This window comes from Polistes fuscatus, unplaced genomic scaffold, assembly GCF_010416935.1.
Source record: "Polistes fuscatus isolate 324 unplaced genomic scaffold, CU_Pfus_HIC Scaffold22, whole genome shotgun sequence".
Taxonomy (NCBI): Eukaryota; Metazoa; Arthropoda; class Insecta; order Hymenoptera; family Vespidae; genus Polistes; species Polistes fuscatus.
Genome location: NW_025113099.1, coordinates 833157 through 857282, shown reverse-complemented (window position 1 = coordinate 857282; position 24126 = coordinate 833157). Strand labels below are relative to the sequence as shown.

General features: G+C 32.2%; 1 protein-coding gene across 1 annotated transcript in view; it reads right to left on the bottom strand.

The window, feature by feature from the left end:
- Positions 1 to 2353: 2353 nt before the first annotated feature.
- LOC122517991 (ATP-binding cassette sub-family A member 13) overlaps positions 2354 to 24126 on the bottom strand; it is a 42328-nt gene continuing 20555 nt past the window's right edge. Inside the window, 21 exon segments of the mRNA XM_043636632.1 lie at positions 2354 to 2976; positions 9292 to 9532; positions 11367 to 11549; positions 11641 to 11789; positions 12111 to 12939; positions 13015 to 13127; positions 13800 to 13980; positions 15192 to 15392; positions 15599 to 15741; positions 15818 to 15917; positions 16555 to 16822; positions 16967 to 17142; positions 17235 to 17747; positions 18023 to 18220; positions 18732 to 18921; positions 20834 to 20974; positions 22379 to 22586; positions 22672 to 22810; positions 22901 to 23091; positions 23182 to 23302; positions 23509 to 24004. Of these exon segments, the coding sequence (XP_043492567.1) occupies positions 2860 to 2976; positions 9292 to 9532; positions 11367 to 11549; positions 11641 to 11789; positions 12111 to 12939; positions 13015 to 13127; positions 13800 to 13980; positions 15192 to 15392; positions 15599 to 15741; positions 15818 to 15917; positions 16555 to 16822; positions 16967 to 17142; positions 17235 to 17747; positions 18023 to 18220; positions 18732 to 18921; positions 20834 to 20974; positions 22379 to 22586; positions 22672 to 22810; positions 22901 to 23091; positions 23182 to 23302; positions 23509 to 24004 (4898 nt within the window). The 3' untranslated portion in view covers positions 2354 to 2859.

Below are 24126 nucleotides of genomic sequence, written 5' to 3'. Positions count from 1 at the left end.
AAAAATGGCGAAAAGAAACAAAAGGAATATATTTTCTATACCAAATGTCATTCCTAATTATTATTATATTAATTTTAATTAATAATTCCTAATTATTATTATATTAATTATTATTATATTATATTTATTAATTAACGCACAATTTTCAAATAATATATTATATAAAAAAGAGAAACGTAAAAAATTAAAAATTAAACAAAAAAACGTAAACTATATCGTACATCAATCTATTTTTTTTCTTCAGAAATATCTTACTCGAAGATTAAACGTTAGATCACTCTTTAGATGTGGATCCATTTTTCAGTTTCGGTGCTTCTCGAACGAAGGGAATTCTATTTAACAAACTCCGAGAGATAGGGGCCTGTAAGTGGTGGTGAGGGGAGGGGGGTTGCTTGGTCGAGGGGTAAAGTAGAAGAAGCGTGATAAAACGCAGGTAAAGCCATGAAATGGGAAAGATTCTTTTACCCTTGTGGGGTGGGGGCGGAAGAGAAAGAGGAGGAGGAGAAGGTTGGAGAGAGGGAGTTTTAACCCCTTGCTTCAGGAAGAAAAAGAGAAAAGATATTCAACTCTCTTATTTTAATTTCCATCGTGGCATTTGTCCTTTATCATGATCTTTTCTTCTATCCCCTTTATTCTATATACTACTCCTTCTTTATCCTTAAAAAGGACTACCACGTTACTTACTCCATCTAAAACCTGAAGAAGACTGAAAATCTTATCCTTCCTGAGATAAGAAATACGCTTTTTATACCATTTTTTTTCTGTCGGAATTAAATCATTTTAAATCATAAAAAGAAAATAAAAGGATATCTTATTCGCTATAAAAAAAATAGAACAAACATTCAAAATAATAAAAGGAGATTGTTTTTTCGTTCCTAGCAACTATGGAGAGAATCATCTCTTATAGGAGAAAATTTGAAAAAGTGTCCAACTTTTGCTATAAATAATAGTTCGAAAACCTACCAGAATGGCGCTAGTGCAGACAAAGGGTATGGTATGAATGTAGCAATTGTAGACGAATTGAAGTATGCCGAGTTACAAAATTTAATATCATTGACGACTAAAGTAGTTAATTATTGAAATTTTCAACTACTTGCGTAATACAAAATAATGTAGTAAATATAACCTTAAAGAATTATTATGAGAAAACATGTAGCTAGAGTGATTTTATTTGGTGAACTGAGAATAATACGTTTATTGATTTTGTAACATTTAATTTTATGAAAAAGTATGTGAATAACAGAACAGTTATGGGTAAAATTTGTGTGTGAAAAGTTGTCCAAGTGGGCGTAAATCCAAAAACAGAAAAAATGATTCGCCTCAGCTTCTAATAATATTTGGGCGCTTCATTTAAAATTTACCCCGATGCTAATGTGGCGCCACCCTAATTTGATACATTTCGACGGACACTTTTTATATACACAGATGATTTTTAGGTCGATACATTTGAAACGTCAAATTTTAACACGTTCGCGGACGTGAATGCTTTAGCATTGAAATTTAATAAAGCCAATTATTTTGAATATTATTTGACATAACCTTAATTTTTTTTAATTATTATACTTGTAAAAGTAATGACTAACTTTTTCTTAAGGTATTTTCGCATTATCTTATCTTATCTTTTCTTACAAAGGACTTACAGAAGTTTCGGCTAAAAATAAGAGAAAGATATTGTTGTAAAACAAACAAAAACGTAATATTCCATTTGCTAGATATTTCTATAATGACTCAAACATTAGTTTTCTCGATTTTTATACGATAATTTCCATTTTATCGTTTAAGTATAATAAAATACGTCGAATGATTTAAGTACGTTCGGTAAATGTAATGTATGCGGTACACAAACACACACACATACATGTACGTATTAAAACGTATTCTAACGATAATTTTCATCTCAATTTAAGACACTTTTATCGTCGATCCATTCGGCAGCATACTTTTAAAACGGATATTTAAACGATCGACCAATCAAATTCCATTAACGGAACTTAGCGTTCGCACGAGTTTTATTATTTCCGTATGCTTCAAATCTTCTCTTATTGTTTTAACTTCGTAACATTACATTAAACCAGGGCTTCTGAAACTTTTCAATTTAACCAGAACAATTAAATTTTTTAAATCTTTGATTATCCAAGAATCTTGTAATTTTCGTTCAAATTTCTTTGAACGAAACCCACACCTTGAAAAGGTGTTTTAATGTCTTGCATTAAACTTTTTTTAAGCATTAATACAAATTTCAATAAAAAAGAAAATATATATTAAATCTAATTTATTCGAAGTAAAAAATCCTTATAAATTAATTGCGGAAAGTTTCAAAGGAAAATAATAATAAACTGTCCAATAAATAGTATTCTTTTATATTACGCATTAGAATTTATTCTTAATTAAATCGTATACCATTAGAAAAATACTCTCATTATCGTCAATCTTAAACAAATATATATAATAATTCTAAATCTTAAGTAGTTTAAAATTGTTTCTCTGTTTTGTAATTACAAATTAAAAAAAAATATACTATGAAAACACCATGAAAAATACTATGAAATAAAACGCAGTCTAGGAACTAAAATAATACATTCAAAGATCGTAAATGTCGCCGTTGTTGTTCGAAAATCGTTCAAATTTACATCGGACTCTTTAAAAATCGTCTATGAAAAGATAAACATTTTTCACGAATTTTTTAATCGATCTCTCAAAAAACCTTTGATAATCGTGACCACTGAGAAAGAAAATATTTTCTAAAGAAACGAAACAAAGAAAAGTACATGTAACATACACATATATATAAATAAACAAAAAAATAAGAAAAAAAAAAGAAAATGTTCGATGGTGTTTTTTTAAGTATTGAAAAAATCCTTAAAGAGTTTCCATATGAATTGTATCCATATTGAAGCAAACGTTGGTGAATCCATTTCTCGGAGAATCGTTTGTTGATTCATCATCTTTTGATTCCCCCGTGAAATTAACGAGAACCTGCAAAACGAAACAAATAAAAAAAAAGGTTACTAACATTTTTTAATCTTTCATTCTTGTTACAATATTTTTACATAAATTTTACTTGTAAAATTAATTAAACAATAATTAAAATTTTTTAAACAATAACAACAATTTTTAACAACAATTAAAATTATTAAACAATAAACGATTAAAGGAGGATTATTTTTCATTATTCGTCACATTGGCAAACGGGGGATGGAGGGGGGTTAAAAATGCGTGAAACAAAAATGGAAAAGTATAAAAAATCGTCTAAAGTATAAAAAATGTAAAATCAGCTATCGTTTTTCTCGTTAGTTTTCGTAATGTTCTTTCCGGTTGACTATTATTTTCCACGAGTGTAATAGTAGATCGTGTAAATTGAAGAAACTGGCCGGATGCGTTAAACTTTAGGTCGTTACGTTTACTGCAACTCACCCGTTTATCGTATTCTCCATGCGTTCCACTTTTGTAGGGTGAATACTAGCCCCCCAACATGAAAACGAGAGAGAGAGAGAGGGAATAAAGATGAAGGGGGAGGGGAAAGGGTGGTAGTCGGAAAGGAACGAGTTTTCTCTCCCCCTGTACGAGAGGACTACTACCTACTCCCATAAAAAATCTCGAAAGTTTTTTAACGAGCCGACTTTGCGCGCCACCGAGGGTTTACACACGAAAAAAAACATATAAATGATATGTACGAATATATATCATCTTCTTGATGTTTAAATCGCGGAACAGTTTAAAACATAAATCCATCACTTTTCTTTCTCTCTATCTCTTTTTTTTCTTTCTTTCTATTTTTCTTAAAATTATATACCGTAAAAAGTGACGAGGGCTCGTTGTATATCAATTTCTTAACCATTTCAAGGCCACTGGACATAATATACGCTAACATTTCCATTTCAATCCTATTCCAGTAAAAGATATTTCCGAAATCTTTGCAAAAATTTAGTACACAATTTTTTTAAATCAAATTTTTCTTCATTAACCTTTTAAATATTAATTAATTATTAATATTTTTAAATAAAACTTATTTATAATTTTTATTTCATTTGCCACGAATAAAATTTAAAAAAAAAAAGAAAAGTTAAACATTGTCTTGCAATTTAAAATAAAAATGTTGATCCTAGTAGTCTTTAGAGCTCAAAGCTATTCGATTGAACGTCGACGTTGTTAAATGTTTGCCAAAAAGTTCTAACGTCGTATCTCTCCTTGTAAAACATTAGCCCAATCGAGGTTTTCAAGCGTTCCGAAATTAGACGACGTGAACACGTTTTTGTATCTGCCTAGGTATTTTAGTCACGTAAGAGTCTCTCTCTCCACGGAGAGATCACTTTAGGAACTTTGGATTTCAGTGTATCTCTTACGTTCGCTCGTTAAAACTATTCGAATTTGTCCTTGGAATCGTTCGATTTCGTTGCTTCATTTTATGCGATATATAAAAAGAAAAAAAGAAAAAAAAGAAAACGAAATGAAGGATTTATCTCGAACGTGATGTACGTGAAGAAAAAAAACAACTGAATGAAAATGTTTAAAAGAAATCAAAAACTAACGTGTGTACTTATGTACGTACGTACAAAATACCAAACGAATATAACCTCAAAAATAACTTCAAAACAATAACATTCACATTGCACGATACGTTTCCAGTCTTTTATGCCACACGCTCGATATTTTTATAATTAATTACAGATCGACTATCACAATGATTACATATTATTATTATTATTATTATTTCTTTTATTTTTACATAGAATATAGTTGATAAAGAAACCTGTTTCCCCCTCCCTGCTTGATTATCGATAATATTCGCTAATGTAAGTCGGTTATTTTTCTTTTATTATTATATTTTTATTCATTTATTTATTTAATTTTATAAATATATATAGCGTGACCAGGTAAAATGGAGGAGGATTAGAAGTATGAGAAGATAAGCTACTAATTATTATTATTTAATTATTTAACAAAAAAGAAGTATAACTTCAAAAAAAAAGAATAGAAACATAATTTCAATCGATTGATATATTATATATAAATATAAAAAAGAATAAAAAAATATCAATATATATATATATATATATATGTCCACACTAAATATAAGAGAGATAGCGCGGTGACAGCACTAGTTCCTGCTCGATCATAAAGTCAAGCAACCCTGAGTACGATTATTACTTGGATGGGTGACCCACTTGAGAAAAAAAAAAAAAAAGAAGAAGAAGACGAAAAAACTTCATGCCGTAAATTTGAATCGCATCGTAAATACCGACAAATTTCATGGTGTCGATTTTTCGTGTCGCTCTTAAAAATTCACTCTCTCATCACTTTTTCCCAAACGCGCCAAAAGAAGTATAACTTCAAAAAAGAAAAAAAAAAGAACAAAAACGTCTTTTAGAGAACGCAAGAAGTTCGTTCGTTCATTCAGTCCTGTAAATTCTATTCAAATAAATTCTAAGAAACGAGAGAAGTAGATAGGAGTACACGTTGAATTTAGATTTAACTTTAAGACGATTTAACCGATTTATCGGAAAACCCTAGGCACGAGTTTTCAACGCGAATCAACGATCAACGATCATCCATCCGTTTCAATAGGGTTTTTTCCTTCTTTCTTTTCTACTCGATTCGCCGTTCATCGGGTTAGATCCTTCCATTGGAATTTTCAAAGAGAAGTGGAAGAGAAGAGAAGAGAAAAGATCGTGCTCACTTTGGATACAATCAAATTTACATATCTACGGGGCCAATCTTGCTCTCGTTGAAAATCGGACGTCTGATTTACGATCTCAGCCCACAAATAATTTGGAGGTGGAGATGGGGAAAAGGGGGGGGGGGGAGGTTGGTATATGATACAATTATTCGAATAACGTGCATATATTTTCCCTTGCTCATACACAACTTTAAAAAAACCCCCATAAAAATTGTAATCATTAAATTATTTTATATAAAAATTGTAATTATTAAATTAATTTATATAAAAATTAATATAAGAAGAAAAGAAATAAATAACTTATAGTAAATGGACCGTTTATTTTGAAATTGGTGTAAGTCTAATTTCTATTATTTCGAGAAAATAAAAGATTTGCATGATTCATTCCAAAATATTCATTAATTATTTAAAGTTTGACAATGTTTCTATTAATTTATCGATATATAATCTGATTATATACATTACTTAATAACGAAACAATGTAACAACAAAAATAATATGTTTAAATTCACCAAATGATCTCCGAGATATATTTTACAATTATTCGGATAACATGATTTCCTTTTTTATGTTTAACAGAATAAAAAATCTTACCAAACTAGTTGTGATAAAAATAAAATGTTGTTAATCAACGGTGAGAATGTTCTTTCATCGAAACTCGATCACAACCGTCGAACAATGCAATGACAAGGAAGATAAAAAAAGGAAAAATGAAAGGGGAAAAAATAACCCTGACGCAACCCTGAAAAACCGTAAAAACTATCTGGTTACAAAAAGAGGGAGAGAGATAGAGAAAGAGAACGGGATGCCTGCGCTGGGCTGGCCATTTTCAAAGTCCACCCAGAAACTTCAACGGCCGAAGAAGAAAGTCTAATTAAAGCCTCAAAGTGGTGAAATCGGATAAAACTCCTAGAGACATTTAATTATCGAACCTCCTCCTCCCGTCGTCCTCTTCTTCGTCGTAGCCGTCGTAATCGTTGCCAGGGCAAACAATTTTAATTAATGACGCTTAATTAAGCTTCAAACCGTTTGAAATTGGTTATTACGAAAGAGAGAGAGAGAAAGAGAAAGAGAGAGAGAGAGAGAGAATCTCACCGATGTCTACACAAATAGTACAAAAACCAAAGAAAAAGTGAGATCGAACTGTGTCTGTATAAGCGTTTGCTTTAATCTTCAAGGTTAAATTCCATGCATATGGAAACAGATGAAACCGGATTTATTAATCCTATGGCCGGATCTTATAGTTCATTCTAATATCTTCTGAGAAACCTTATAGAGATCATTTATAGATAATAATTAAATAGGATAAAAGAAATAAAAAAATAGAATGGAATGAATTATTAATTTGATTCTTCTTAATCTGACAATGAGTCTTGTTTAACGTTTACAACAAACTGTCAGTTAACATTTACATGCATTACTTTCGCGTTCTAACAAGAGATTATTATATATTTATATATATTATTTAATTATTTTATATTATAATTAATTTATATTATAATTAAGATATTAATTATTATTTATATATTAATTAATTTATTATAATGTAATTATAATATATTATAATTTATATAATTAATTATAATAATTATATTAATTATAATAATATAATTATATATAATTAATAATATAATAATATAATATAATTAATAATATATATAATAATTAATAATAATTTATATTATAATTTAATTAATAATATATATAATAATTAATAATAATTTATATAATTTATTATAATATAATTATATTAATTAATTAATTATATTATAATTATGAAATTGAATAATGTAAGAAAATTTGAGTACTTTTGAAATTATTGGTATTATATAGAATAAATTATTGAATGAATATTTTCAATTCTCATAATTAAACACAAAACATGTTTAAATTTATATATATATATAGGAATTATATCTAAGTCTTCAACATTTCTAATTTTAGTTAATTCTATCTCTATCTAATCTACCCATTGCCAATATCTATCTAATCGCACGTACCAAAATTAGATCAAAGATTAGAGACGATAAATCATGTAAACGTGTTACCAGCCAACCTGATAATTTCATAACCAATATCTTTTTCTACTTATTATTATTATTATTATTATTATTATTATTATTATTATTATGAATTAACCCTTTGCACTCGAGGCCTTTTTCGCTTGCGCGAACCAGCAAGTCGAGACAATTTCGGCCAAATTAAGTAGACAATTTACAAGTGCTTTAAAAACATTTATAAACAAACAAGCGTATAGAAATAATAAAATATCATCAGTTTATTCATTTATATGTCGAAAAAAAAACAAACTATGATAAATACTACACTCTGGAATTAATTTTGGTTGAGTTGACACTTGAAATAGACTACCGGGCGCCGTGTATCGGCGCCGCTCGAGTGCAAAGGGTTAATAAAGAAAAAATTTGATTAAAAAAAATTGTATACTAAATTTTTGCAAAGATTTCGGAAATATCTTTTACTGGAATAGGATTGAAAATGAAATGTTCGCGTATATTATGTCCAGTGGCCTTGAAATGGTTAAGAAATTGATATACAACAAGCCCTTCGTCACTTTTTACGTATACAATTTAATAATAATTCGATAATGACATGATGAAAATCAAGAAAACACGAGATGAAATTGACAAGTGGGCAAGGAAGGGCTAGTTTCCTGTCAATTGAAATAGTAATAAAGATAACTTTAATTCTCTCAGCTAATTATCCCTCGGCAAAGCGGTTAATTAACAACAATTTTAGCTGGTGAAAGGGAAAATGTGGAATCTCGCGTAGGAGGCGTGAACGACGACCCGATCCCGAAACCATTTGAGCAGAAACTGGGGGAAGGGACAGGAGAGAACAGAGAAAAGAGACAGAGTTATATACAAAGGTGTATAGGGTCATCAGAGTAAACGTGTTTGTATATATGCAAGAGAAATAAAAATAAAAATAGAAATAGAAATAGAAATAGAAAAGGAAAGGGAAAGAACAAAAGAGTGAAAGGACGAAACCGAATTTCTGGCTGTTCACGGATTCAGACAGTAAACCATAGACTATAGAGAACCCACTACGAGGTAGCTGCTGAGAGAGCTGGCGGTTCCATTAATATCCCTCAGGATAGGTACTACGAAAGCTGGGAGGGGAAGGGAGGGGTGGAGAGGGGAGGGGTGGAGTGAAGGGTAAGTTGGGATGCTTGGTGGGAGGGGAGGAATTGGTCTTGGTTAGAGGAGGAAGTGCAATGCACAAGCAGTGCATCATCTGCCGGAGACAAGAGCTCCGAATATTGCACGATAATATTGCGCATATCGAACCCCATATAGAAAAGGAAAGACAGATAGACAGATGGCTAGATAGAAAGAGATAGAAGAGATAGAAGAGATTTCTGCTGAGTGCGAGCAAGTCAATCGTGAATTTATCGTTCGTAGACTTCGCTGACACCGAGTTTGCCACGAAGAACAAGAACAAGAAGAAGATGAAGATGAAGATGAAGAACAGAAGTGACTTTGATCGAAATGATCGAGTCTCCTTCATCCTCCACCACCTCCCACCCCTCCCTATGAAGATGAAACTCTAGCATATGTATACAACCTTGTAAACTTGAAAATATATATACAGACCTGATCCAAGGTGCCTTCAGTGACCGTGTAGTCCGTACATTTGAGCTCTTCCACAAGTATCTTTACTTTGTCGAAGATCGTGCTCACTGGTATATCGCTTATCAACACCGACAAACGAGCTGCCGTTCCTTGTCTCGAGTCCACCATGGCTTCTGGAAAATGATTCGCAACGGCTCTTCTGAGATCTCTAGGTGACGTTGGTTTGCCGAATCTTAAGAATACAATATAGCCGCCGCCAAAACTGGATAACAAAACAAACCCAAAAATATCAAATAATAATATTAATAATAATAATATATGTAGAAATAAGTTGTAATAAAAAATTTCAGTTGCTGATAAAGTCGCAATGAAAAGGTACGAAACGTTCAATAAGATTTTTTAACCACCGTCTAATCTTCCTACGACATTTATTTGAATAATTTTCTTTTCTGGACAAAATAAAAACCAATTAAATAATAATAATAATAATCCTCGCGAGTGAACTTGTTTTTAATATGCTGATGAGATATCTGGGATTATATTTAAATAGTCTATGGAAATTTGTATCATAATTTGTTGTATTTTTTTTTTGGGGGGGGGTTTCTTTTTTTTTAGAAGAGGTAAGGAAGAAAACGGGGAGGGGGAGGGTTGTGTGCGGAAGGTTGAAATGAAAGAGGAAAATATTGTGCAAGACGCCTCAGGCGTGCCTGACTACAACGGTTAAATATTTATGGGGCAGTACGTTATTCCAAAAGATCTAGCAGGCTCGATGTGCATGCATTACAATGGACCGCTCGGGCATAGATCACTGCTCCGTACGTAATGTATCTCAATTAGAGCAAATAGCTTCTCATCCTCCTTCAAAGTGTATGTGTGTCAGAGAGATAGAGATAGAGAGAGAGAGAGAAGCACGCCCGTCTACTACACTAGTTAAGCAGCGTACACAGCTTCTAAAGAGGCCTAAATGCGTTTGGAATGCCAACGTAAATTTCATTTTGGTGTCGACGGACCGATCCCCAATTCTCTCTCTCTCTCTCTCTCTTTCTCTTTATCTATTTAGCGTGCCTGACTACAACGGTTAAATTATGGGGCAGTACGTATTCCAAAAGATCTAGCAGGCTCGATGTGCATGCATTACAAGGACCGCTCGGCATAGATCACTGCTCCGTACGTAATGTATCTCAATTAGAGCAAATAGCTGTTAAAGTGCCTCTCATCCTCCTTCAAAGTGTAGGTGTGTCAGCGAGATAGAGATAAGAGAGAGAGAGCGAAGCACGCCCGTTACTCACTAGTGTAAGGCAGCGTACACAGCTTCTAAAGGGCCTAAATGCGTTGGAATGCCAACGTAAATTTCATTTTGGTTGTCGACGGACCGATCCCCAATTCTCTCTCTCCTCTCTCTTTCTCTTTCTATCTTATTATCTATCACAATAAATATATTGAATGAATTGAACACGTTCTCATTCTCCAGTTCATAATTTTCTTCTTGCAGTATTGATTAAACATCAAATATATATATTTTTACTTATTAGAATTGCTAGTAGTTAAATATAATTGTAAAAATTTTAAATTATAAGTTAACCCTTTGCACTGAGTGGCGCCGATACGGCGCCCGGCTGATTTCAAGTTTCATTAAAATCCAACAAAACTAATTACAGAGCGTAGTATTTATCAAAGTTTGTTTTTTTCAACATATAAATGAATAAACTGATGATATTTTATTATTTCTATACGCTTGTTTGTTTATAAATGTTTTTAAAGTACCTGTAAAATGTCTACTTTATTTGGCCGAAATCGTCTCGAGTTGCTGGTTCGCGCAAGCGAAAAAGGCCTCGAGTGCAAAGGTTTAATAAGTTAATTAAAGTTAAATTGTAAGTGAAATATAAGCGTATCGAAATGAAATTGAATTCAAATTTGTTAATCAATGATGATCACACACGTTTGAATTGTGATGAATTAAAGGAACGTACGATGAGAGACAATTTTCTAATGGAATTTTTTCTTCTTATGCGATTACGTTGTTGTTACGCGTAGAAGGTTCGTTTTAAATAACGGAAGAAAAAGTTGATAAAAAACAAATAATAGGGTCTTTTTACTCGTGTTTCACATATTGCGGCGTTCCTATACACGCGAGCCTAGCGTTGACAAGAATTCCCACTCTGCTGCATAAATTTTCACAATCAACAACGCTGTGAGACGTTAATATCACGCTGATGTTCTTTTTAGTGACATGTTTAATCACACATCCAACCAAATCCTTTGTAGCTGGATCCATGCCACTAAACAAAAACCAAAAATTTAACTTCGTTTAATTTACCATACTTATTATTGTAAAATTAAATATAAATTAATGGAAATTTTATAAGCTACCTCGTTGGCTCGTCCATGAGAATCAAGGAAACTGGTGCTATTACTGCTATAGCTGTACATAATTTTCTTTTATTTCCACCACTCAGACTGCTCACCCTTTGATGGGCGTATTTTAAAAGATCGAGTCTCTTCAACGTACTTTCTACCGCCTAATCATAAAAATATAATCATATTTATATAACCACAAAATATAACCCACTCAATGTTAAAACAATTAAACACACCTTACCCTATGTGTCAAGAATTTATTTGAAAGAAAACAATATGTTTTAACATTTAATATCGATCAATTGCAGCTACAAATTTTGGAATAAAAAATTGATAACAATTAAAAGAAAATATACATGCTTGCATTTTGCATGGAGTATTAAAAATTGAAACCTTTAGAAAACTAAACTTGAAAAGAATGAGACGATGTTTTACATTTGATGTTACATATAATAATACATTACATATTACACTTTCTTTACCTTAGGAACATTTTTCAATCCGTAAATCTCAGCGTGTATAGTCAAACATTGATGGGGTGTTAAGAATCCATCCAAGGCATCGGTTTGTGGACAATAACCAACTTCACCGTTACAAAGAGGACCCGAATCAACACATTTGTCCTTTAAAATAATACGACCAGCCGTAGGAATAACTTCGGTTGTGAGCATCTTAAAAACTGTGCTTTTGCCGGCACCGTTGTTGCCCAACAGGCCGAAACATTTTCCGGGTTGGACGCCAAAGCTTAAATCCTGAACGGCAACATTTGTGCCGTAAACGCTGCGATATTCTTTTCTCAAATGCAGCGTCCTCAAAGTATCTTCCTCACCCATGTCACTCCCGACCCTGTACTTTTCTTCGAGAACAGTCTCGTGCTCCGCTATGGGTTCGTAATTATCTTTCTCTTTGCGAAAATTTGGCAAGAGTCGGCATTCGACGATGATATTTGTTACGTACAATAACGCACCGATGATTATGAGAAAAACGTAATGAACCCCAAGAAGATCCCAGCCCAATGGTGACTTGTAAGTATCCATGTGAAACTTTTTCAACAATTCGGCAGCAATGTCGTTCTTTGATAATTCCACTAGTGCATCACCGAGAACATATTGTGGAAATACCATGAGAATTCGATGAAGTAAATCTCTGGCGTCGGCAGCCGCTTGACTCTTTCCAAGAATATCGATCACCAAAATAGTGGCTAAAGAACTGACACCTATAAACGTGTTCACGCAGAAGAGAACCATGTTGGACAAGCTGGAATCGTCGAATGCCTTCTCAGCTAAGTGGGAAAATGGAATGGCAGCCCAACTGAATGAACAGAACAAACTCGATAGTATTTTAAATATCCAAACAATTTAACCTTTAATTAATTATTATACTTACGCGAATAAAAATAATAATAAGCAGCCACCGGCTAGATTATCTTTCGATACGTAAGTTGACAAGCCAAATATCTCGAAAACAACGACAGCCAAACAAATAGAACATCCAAAGATCTGCGAAAATAAATGATTAGAAAATTTCATCTAGAACTTATTGTAGGATTCGTGAAAAAATTTGGGCCGTTGGACTGACTGGACCGGGATTCGAGCCCGGATCTTCCGCTTTCTGTGCGACTGCTCTTTAACCATTTGAGCTATCCAGGGTCTACCGTCCAATCTTTTCACGAATGCCTATTTAAGTATTTGGTTTGGAGGTGCTCGCATCCTACATTATTGTTAGTTCACTTTAATAATTACTTCAAATAAACTATTACACTTAAAATAAATTATTCTATAAAAATTATTATATAATTTAATATATATATATAAATATAAATTATATATATATATATAATTATATTATAATAATATAAATATATATTATATAAATTAATATATATATAATTTACTAATTATAAATATAATAATTTACTAATTTTAAATATACTAATATTCTATAAAATATATATTCTATAAAAATTATGTTCTGCAGCATGTATAATAAACTTCTACCTTTGTAAACTCGATTTACTTTATATTATTTCTGAAAAAAAAGAAATCACAAAAAAGCGTATTTTTTCGGCCTCTAGAAAATGGCCTAATCTCAAAAAAGCATAAATCGTTTTGACGATGTAGATCCTTTTTAAAAGATTCTTTAAATCTTAACTCGATAATGTAGTATCTTACTAGGAAATCCCAGATCAAGGCTGTCGTCCAATAAGTCACCGGATGTACTCCAGCCAGATAAAGTATCCTTTTCTCTTCCGAAAGTCTTTCTCTCACCAACTCTTTCGTTCCTTGTGCAGCGACCAGATTAAATGCGAGTAAAAGAACCAAGGCAATACCAACGTCCGCGACTCGTTGCAATCTGAAAATGAAAATATCAAATTGAGTCAATGTGTTTGTTTCCTTATCTGTCCTCTTCTTCTCTTTCTTTCACTTTAAAAAAAAAAAAGAAAAAAAAATATAGAAAGAAAGTTAATAGAAAATTTCTTTACGATCAAAGAAAAGCTTTTGATACGAAAAGTATACAACGTCGTCGTTAGGATCTCATTAGTATTCAAGCGGAGTTACGAATCTACGTAGAATCGTTAATCGGATCACGAGAAAACCTTGTGCCATCGAATCGAGAAAGAAAGAAAAAAAAAATAAAAAACGAGAGAAAGAGAGGAAGGGAGTTTGTAAAAAGCGTGAAACAAGTTCTCCGGCATGTAGACTGAATCATATGGAACGTTAATTAAAAGTCAACCAACCAGGTAACACGTACGAGGCAGAATTCTCTTCTATCGTGTTACACAACTACCGCCTCACTTAAGTATTTCGAATTCGTGAAAAGACGTAGCAGTAACAGCAAAACTAAAGCAAAAGCAGAGACACCAATTCCCACTAGGACAAATTTCATTTCACTTTTCGATACGATAAGCCCCTTTCATTTTTCTATTTTTTATAACAAAAATTCATTAACCCATAGTGGGTTAACGATTATTCGAGTACGAATAAAATTCATCTTTGAATATCAACCGATCTCAACCCTCTATGGGCCACCAGTGTTATTTTCAGGTAACATGATAATTTTTCGGCATTCTACCAAATAATTTTAGTTTTTTTAACTTGATGACGTATAAATCTTAATTCTATAATGTCTCCGAGACAACTAATACCAATATTCATGACGGTTGCTAATACCATCAACCTGAAATAACAAAATAAATGTTGTGTAAGCTGTCTGCAATAGAAACAAGCAAAACATTTTTTTCCAATCGATATTATTTTTGCTTCTGTCGGTTTTTTTATCGAATACAAAATGATGTATTATGTTTATCTGCATGTATTTATTTTTTTGATTTTCAGTTACAATTTTTTTTTTGTATTTATAACGAAAATTCGGCCCATAGAGGATTAATTAAACAAAAGATTTGAAAAAAATGCATATATTGGAGACATGATAAGCTACTATCTCTCTCTCTCTCTCTCTTTCTCTCTTAGTCTATTTCTACCAGACGTTTAGTTCCCTTTAAGCTCAAAGGTATAGGAGACGCGCAATATTTCGAGCTTTCGAGCCCTATATTGGCAACTCACAATGTGGTTCGATTCAATTGGTCACTGGAAAGCTTCAACGGATGGTTCAGGGTCGTTAAATGTCCGTTGACTCCTGAAGCACGAAGTATCGCTTCGTTGAGGGCATTAAGATAGGACGGCATCGAGTGATGGCCTTTATTGTTATACCAAACGATGAATAGAGGATCCTCCTTCCAATGAGAAAGCGACCATCCACCGTATCTGTAATGGCAAATCATAGAACGTTATTAAAATGAACATCAATTGGAGATAGAAATGAAACACAACGAGTTGATTGATTGTTAGTTTAATATTCGATACGATCGACTATTTATTGATTCTATCTTATCTCATTAAATCGAATTAAAACTTATAATAAAGGAACTAATAAAATGGTTAAATCTTACAACAAATGTAAAATTGAATACCTTCTCTCTATGTATTCCGGATGAGTGGAAACAATCCAGTCAAGAGTAGGTCGTCCAGGTAAAATTTGCAGGAGTCCCTCGACCGCTTGTGATAATCCTTGACAGGTTTGTTGACCGTCCACGCATTCACATGTTCCCGTATCCTGTATAAAATAATGATTACATTAGGATAATGTAAAACTTGATCCTTGGTAAGGTAACAACAACGATTTATCTTACATTCGGTAAAGTTTGCCAAGCACCAGCGTAGTCGTCGCCAAATCTATCATGTAGTTGGAGCGACACGTGTTGCAAAAATGGATCGTTGCTGTTATCGATACTGGAGAGGATAATATACAACATTGGATTAGCGAATCGAACGTGAATAAACTTTGTAGGTATAAACTCGTTCGAATATTTAGTTACCTCGAAGAAGACTCGTAAAACTCGATAAAATATATATGTCACGGATCATTTGAGGAAATGCCGGAATTATGAATAATAGGGCATTATTCACAAATCTTAAAGATGAAGAAATTTCGTGAAACAGAATGATGACACTTATGTGAGAGCCAAATACTTAAATAGGCATTCGCGAAGAGATTGGACGGTGGGCCCTCGATAGCTCAATGGTTAAAGGCAATCGCCCGGAAAGCAAAAAATCCGGGTTCGAGTCCCGGTCCAGTCATTTCAACGGCCTGATTTTTTTCACGAATTCTACACTTATATATATAATTTAATAAATAAATATATTAATTAAAATACTTAAATGCGTTGCGTTTAACAATAAGATCAAAATCGGCACGAACTTTTCGTGCCAACCAATACAATGTCTAAGAAAAGTAGTCCGTAAGAATTTTTCTGTTTCCTATACATTCTCCAAAAACGTCTGCCATTGTGAATAATGTCCGGCATTTCCCAAATGGTCCGTGTGTATATATATATATTCGATGTATTAAATACATATATCGATATACCTGTAGAAGTAAGTTGGATGAGCGTCGTAAATCCTTGGGTTAAGTGCCAATGGTGGTTCGTCCACGGATGGTGGTCTTATTAGAGAGAAACCCATTGCCACGGCAACGAACATCGTCGGTAAAATGAAAGTGGCCAAGGGCGACCTCCAATCCTTTGCGAAATGCCACAGTCGTTTTTTCAATAAACCCTTGACTTGTCTCAACGCACTAGGTTTCGGAGAGGGTTCGAAATCTATCAAATCAATTCCGTCGTTCGGCACGGACAACCCTTAGGGGGAGAACGAATAAAATCCAATTAGATTGACCTCACCACCACCACCACCACCACCGTGATATAGAAAGCAAGGAATAAAACTACGTAATCAGAGATTCAACAGTTAGAAGAAGACCCTTTTATACGATAAATACTAACCTACGTGATTACCTTTGTCAGAGTTGTTAATGTTGGCATGGTTCAACATCGAATTATTATCGGCACGTATAGACAAATCCAAAAATACTCTTTCGAGAGTATCGCATTCCAATGAGAAGTGCAAGAATCCTAAAAGTTTTTGATTATCTTCGAGAACCTTTGGCACTTGTGATATGCTGTTGACAAAATTCAATCGATTCGAGAAAAATATTTTAATGATGATAAAGATGATCTTTTTTAATTAGCAAAAAATAATAAGGAATCTTACTCGTTGTTATTTCCATGTTTTCCTTGGAAAGGTAGATTAACAGTGACTTCAGTTCCAGTCGTTTCACCGATGCTACAATTAGGCACGATTCCTTCAATCATTTTTTGAAGTGTTTCCAAATTCTTGCTCTCAATGGACTTGCCAGAAATTTTATTCGGTGGATAAGAAATGTGCAGCCTGTAGCCTCTACCGTGATTCATTTTCAAGGTCAGTGGTGACCCGGTGCAAAGAATCTTCCCTTTGTGCATGATAACTACCGTGTCACTTAACATGTCAGCCTCGTCCAGATGATGCGTTGATAAAAGAACAGTTCTACCAACTCGATGTTGATCGATCAGTTGCCAAATTCTTCTTCTGGCTGCTGGATCCACTCCTGCACCTGGCTCGTCGAGGATCACCAATTTTGGTGAACCTAAGAAGGCCAGGGCCACGCAAAGTCGACGTTTTGTACCACCCGATAAACGATAAACCGGTTCGTGCTCTTGTCGACCTAATTTCAACGAATTTAGCATCCTAAACAATTAATCAAAAATAAAACGAGTGAGAATGAGACTTTGATTGGATCTAACATAAAATCAATTTGAAAATTGTTCAAAATTATTTTTCATCAAATTTATATTATTATCTATTCCGTTAATTTATGTTGAATTATATTGAAATTAATTGACTCGTCAATGTAGAATTAAATTAGAACATAAATTGGAAAAATACAAAAAATTCAGTTATTCCTATGAAATAAATATTTTTCTAATAAATAAACGAAATATAGGATGATATTTAAAGCTTACTCTTTAACATTTTTTTCTATAGTCACGTTATTCTTTTTTCCCTTGAGCTTTGAATAGAAGATCATATGCTCCCTCGGCGTCAAAGTACCGATGAGCACGTTATCCTGAGGGCACACCCCTATTTCTGGCTTGCAACCCTCTTCACCGTTCAAACATATTTCACCGTTAGTCGGAGCTACCATACCCGTTAGCATCTTACTAAAATGAAATCGTATAATTGAATAAAACCAACTACTCCTAATATTTCATTTGATTATTTTAATCGAACTGATTACTTTAATCACATAAAACAACTTTTTTGTTTTTCTTTTCATAGAAAAAAAACAATAAATATTATAAAAGTTAATTACCACAACAGAAGGGGTTGGATAGTTCAAATCTTAGATCTTATACCTTTTGTTCAATATTGATAATAAAAGAAACATATTTTTTGAGCTATGAATATTATTATTATTATTATTTTTATTAGCTTGTAACATGAAACAAAATTTATTCGAATATTTTAAAAGAAAATAATGTTCCGTTTTATCTAATTGTAAAATGTAATTGCTAGTCATCAGCTTGACGAGGTGAATTTATTATAAAAAAAACAATATATAAATAATAATAATAAATTCCTGTCTTTTATAACAATGTTATTAGATTTGTAATAATAATTAACTGTTAAAAATATATATTAAAATATATAATATATAAAAAATTGACTTACATGATCGTTGTCTTTCCAGCACCATTTCTTCCAAGAAGACTAGTCACTTCACCTTCGCAAAGCTTCAAAGTAAATTCATCGACAGCTACAACTTCTCCCGTGTCAGTGTTATAAACTTTACGAACGTTGTCGAATCTGACACCAATTTGTTTCTCGTTCACAGTCAAACTACTCACGTCGGAATCGTCTTCTATATTTTTGTAGGAAAATAAAATCATCCATTTTTTTTTTTTATATTCTCTTCGATCATGAAATGTTATCATCGATGTAATCGTCGAAGTAAATATAATATATTTCACCGATTAATAACATTATTATAATTATTTAAATAATAAATCTAAAAATATATAACTTCAATCTCGTGCAAAAAGACAAATGGAAAATTCAATCAATATTCACAAATACTTAAACTGTTATGTCAAAAATCGTGCACAGAAGAAAATCAAACGGTAAGCAATGTCTGACATGAGACACAAATAAAAAAAAAAGAAGAAAAAGATACACATACGAACACGATGCATTTGATAAAAAAAGCAACAATCATTGTCAACAATACACAATCAATGCAAATCAAATTTAAATCGGCATGCAAAATTGACACAAAACATGCTATCTCAACAAAGGACACAAATGATGCACAAATTACAAATTTTCGTTCAATTGATTTCGAACAAAAAAAAGAAGAACAAAGTACGAACAAAAAAAGAAGTAAAAACATGAAACAGGATTTACAGATCACAATGAACAAAACACGAACAAATAAATAAATGATAGCCGTGCAAACGATAGAGGAAGAACGGAATAAGAATGAATCAAATTCTAATCAATTTTTCATTTCACTTATTGGAATATTAAATTTGCAATAATAACGCTACCAACCAAAAAAGTTTGAAATCTAATTTTAATGAAAATCATACAAATAAAACTACGATAACGTTTAAATAAAATCAATTTTTAGTAAACTGGTCAATAGACGAAATCAACGGAAAGCCAATTTTAAGGCTACCAGTCAATAAACTACAAGTGTACAAAATCCTAATCGATTGATGATAAATAATATGTTAACAAGTTGAATAATATTTTAGAATATTTCGTATGTCACAGGGGAAAGAGTATCACAAAATTTTAGAAATGTTTGGATGAGATTTGAGTTAAAAATACTTAAGTAAAAGTATTCAATAATTTCTCACAAACATTTAACTTTTTTGAATTTAGGGTAATGATTATTACTACTAGCTTATCATAACTTTTTAGATAGTAGATTATAAACTTTTAGCCGGTAGCGTATTTATGCAAATTATGGAGGGTAGAAGTAAGGAGAATCATTTCTTATGAGAGAAAATTTGAAAAAGTGTCCAGCTATTGCTAAAAATAATAGTTCAAAAACCTTCCAGAATGACGCTGGTGCAGACAAAGGGTATAGTATGAATGTAGCAATTGTAGACGAATTGAAGTATGCCGAGTTACAAAATTTAATATCATTGACGACTAAAGTAGTTAATTATTGAAAATTTCAACTACTTGCTTAGTACGAAATAATGTAGTAAATATAACCTTAAAGAATTATTATGAGAAAACATGCAGCTAGAGTGATTTTATTTGGTGAACTGTGAATAGTACGTTTATTGATTTTGTAACATTTAATTTTATGAAAAAGTATGTGAATAACAGAACAGTTATGGGTAAAATTTGTGCTGTGAAAATTTCTCCAAGTGGGCGTAAATCCAAAAACAGAAAAAATGATTCGCCTCAGCCTCTAATAATATTTGGCGCTTCATTTAAAAATTACCCTGATGCTAATGTTAGCGCCACCCTAATTTGATATATTTCGACGGACACTTTTTATATACACAGATGATTCTCCTTAACTCTACCCTCCATAATGCAAATATAATAACCGATAAATCATTATTAACGTAACAAACAAACAATCAATGCATTGTATTCCTCTCTTCCTTGAACTTCCTCTCTCTCTCTCTCTCACACACACTCTCAGTCTATTTGACACAGAATGCAAATGAAGGTCCCCCCGGAAATAGGAGGACAAGCAAGATATCCGCTTGCGGCTCATGTGCGGTCCGCAAGCTGGGAGAGTGCGATACCTTGAGAAGTGGTTGAAGGGTGCAGGACGTCGTTAGTGAGATAGAGATTGTTGACGAAGGCGAGGTAACTGGGTCTGCCATAGAGAGAACGTGTGTTGGCCCACCATAAACTACGGGACCTCAAACCATGAAAGTCCCTGCCTGGAAAATTATCGGTAATGCTCGGCCGTTGCAAAAAACAAAATGAGGATGAAAGAAGAAAAACAAAATAAACGACAAGAAAACAAGACGAGAAAATTGTACACTTTTTCTTCTTCTTCTTCTTTATGGGGGCTGATTTATATTTTTTTTTATCGTCTTTCTTTCTTTCTTTCTCCTTTCCTTGTTTCGTTTATTTAAACTAATAAAACACTACGCGGAAACAAGATGCGTTAAGAGTTATGCGAAGACGCTTATTTTAAACGGTTTGTTTAAATATTTTTAAAAGATATATACAACTTGATCAATTGTTTTGTATTACGATCAAAATAACTTTTTCGTAATATTTCATGGATTTTTTAAGTATTATTTTTTTCAAGTATAAAACGAGAGATTACGTTTCTATAAAAAGAAAAAGAAATACAAAATATCTATAATATATTATATTTCTCTATTATTTCTACCTGCATACGAACGAACGAACGAACGAACAAACGAACAAATGAACGAAGAGTCAGAGTAGAACGTTAAACTAAATTATTATAATTCTCTTTAAAAACCTGGTAACATGATAGGATTTAACACCGATAATAGTTGTGTTGTAAACATAGAAATATTAATAACGTAGAAAAAATAGAGAGCACGTATAACAGAAGCGTATAAAACTTGAATGTAATTTTAACAAGCCACACCCATTAAAAAATGAAATGTTATTAAAAGATCGCACGTAATTCTGAAAAGATGAAGGAATCTATTAAACGTTGCACCAAAATTTATGCATAAATATATACAGGATAAAGTATTTTCTATATTATAAACTTCAATTAGTTCGAAATGATTAAACTAGATGAAAACAGTAATGTAATTCTTCCTTCTTGGTCTAATTTCATTTAAAAATTAATCCTACAATCCAAGTTGTAATAATTTTGAAAAAGTTCATTTGTAATACTTTGAATATTTCATCCTTTATATAAATATACAGAGAACTTTCAAAACATGTAGACATAACTTAAAGAGTATGGTATCAGCTATATTTTGAAAACAAGTTCACGTCAAGTATTATAATAATATAATACTCTTTTTTGTTTTATCGTACTGAAACCACCTCTGAGAAGTTCATACCCACATATTTTGAAACTCCTTGTATACATAAGTGGGTTACAAAAGTGTTGAAGAAATTGGCGTTACTCGAGAAATATATTTACTTGGTAAGATAAAGAATAATAGATTTCAACCCATTCACCAATCATACTACCTTCACCAGAGAGCATGAATTATTATAGTTATATAATACTAGTAACTTATATTACTTACTCTCTTTTCCCCTTTCTCTCGTTAATTTATTTTTTATTAGTATTATGTATATGTGTATGTTAATATGCGTATGAAAATATTTGACAAGGTTACCTGAATTTGTATATTTAGTGATGAAGTAACCGATCAATGCGTAAATGCAACCGTCAAGTGCTATCATAAATAAAATTAGGCCGAAAGACATTGCATCATCGGGACTTGACTCTTCCCACATATTTTTCCACGTGATACCAGTTCCTTGTACTTCTTTGCGAACTATGTATAAACAACCGTAACAGAAACTGGTCGACATACTAAGACACTGAAAGGTACAAATTAATTATACAAAATTTATATGAATGATTAAAAAAGAGAGAGAAGTATCTGAATAAAAACTAATTACTTACGATAAATAATTTGTAACCCAAACCAAAAGCAGCTTCCATTGCTATGACGATGATGTAAGGCATGTAAGTTAACAAAAACATGACTACTGTTGTAATGGCTGAAAGACTCGCTGAACTGAATATCGTAGAAATCATGTAACTGAATTAACAAATAAAAACAAAAAATAAATAAATTGGTCGATAAGATGTTTTTTAATTTTTGTGAGAAGTATTGATTATAATAAATTACCAGAACATTACGATGGAAAACACATAATCGAAGAGTAGCATTAGAACTAGTATAGGATTAGACCTTGGAAGAATTTTACCAACCAAGAGAATTAAGCTGATGCAAATAATCACGATTGATAACTCGATGAAAGAAGTTATGAACCATGCGAACGTATTTCGCCAAGGTTTCAATCCCATAACGCTCATCACCTAAAATGTGTAGTAGTATAATTAATTGCAAAAATAAAAACAGCATAAAATAAATGTAATTATAGTAATCCAGTATTGAAGATTTTCTACCATAGAATTTCTAGATTCTCTTTCCCAAACGATATGACGAACAGCTGATCCAACGCACATCATCAGTGCAAAGAAGAAACATACTTGAAGTCCTTGCGATTCGTAGAGGGTTGTTTGAAATCTAAAATTTAATTTTAAAATTAATTTTTGCTGCTTGAGGAATTCTTTTCAAAAAACAAATTAGAAATATAATAATAATATATCCCCAAATACCCAAAATATACTTAACGATTATACAAATAATAAAATATTTGATTAACATTCGATCGAATATTATTAATAATTATATTATTTAATTATAATAAAATATTATTAATAATAACTCACGGTACGTGTTTCCAACAAGGATAAGGCATTTGTTGCGTAAACGTCTTCCAATTGTGATCTTTCTGAGATTTAACTTTAATAATTGCACGATCAACAGCATCCTGAAGTTGTATAAAACCACGAAGATATCTAAGATCTTCGATAAAGTTACTTTCCGGTCCGGGAATCCAAAATTGATTCTTTAATCTTGTAGTTGACGGAACATAATCCACATCCATTCGAATCTTATAAGTGATATTATCAGGCAATTCATAATCCAACGATCTTTTAGATCTTTCAGTTTCCTTATCCAAAAAGACAACGCCTGCTAAAAACTCGTTAGTCTTCATGAGAGAACGAGCATAAGTTTCTAATTCGTTTTCCGTTGAAAATCCTTTCATTCGATCGATCAATACACAACCCAACAAATCATTTAACATTTCAACCATCGTGATCAATTTCTTCGATCTTTTTAATCTCCATGCTATTTCACCGAAATTAAACTCCGAAAAATTACCTGAAAAATTAAATTACATTATTTATTTTAATAATAATTCAATAATATTCATATTATTTATATGTAGGATTCGTGAAAAAAATGTGGCCGTTGACTGACTGGAGGACCGGGATTCGAACCCG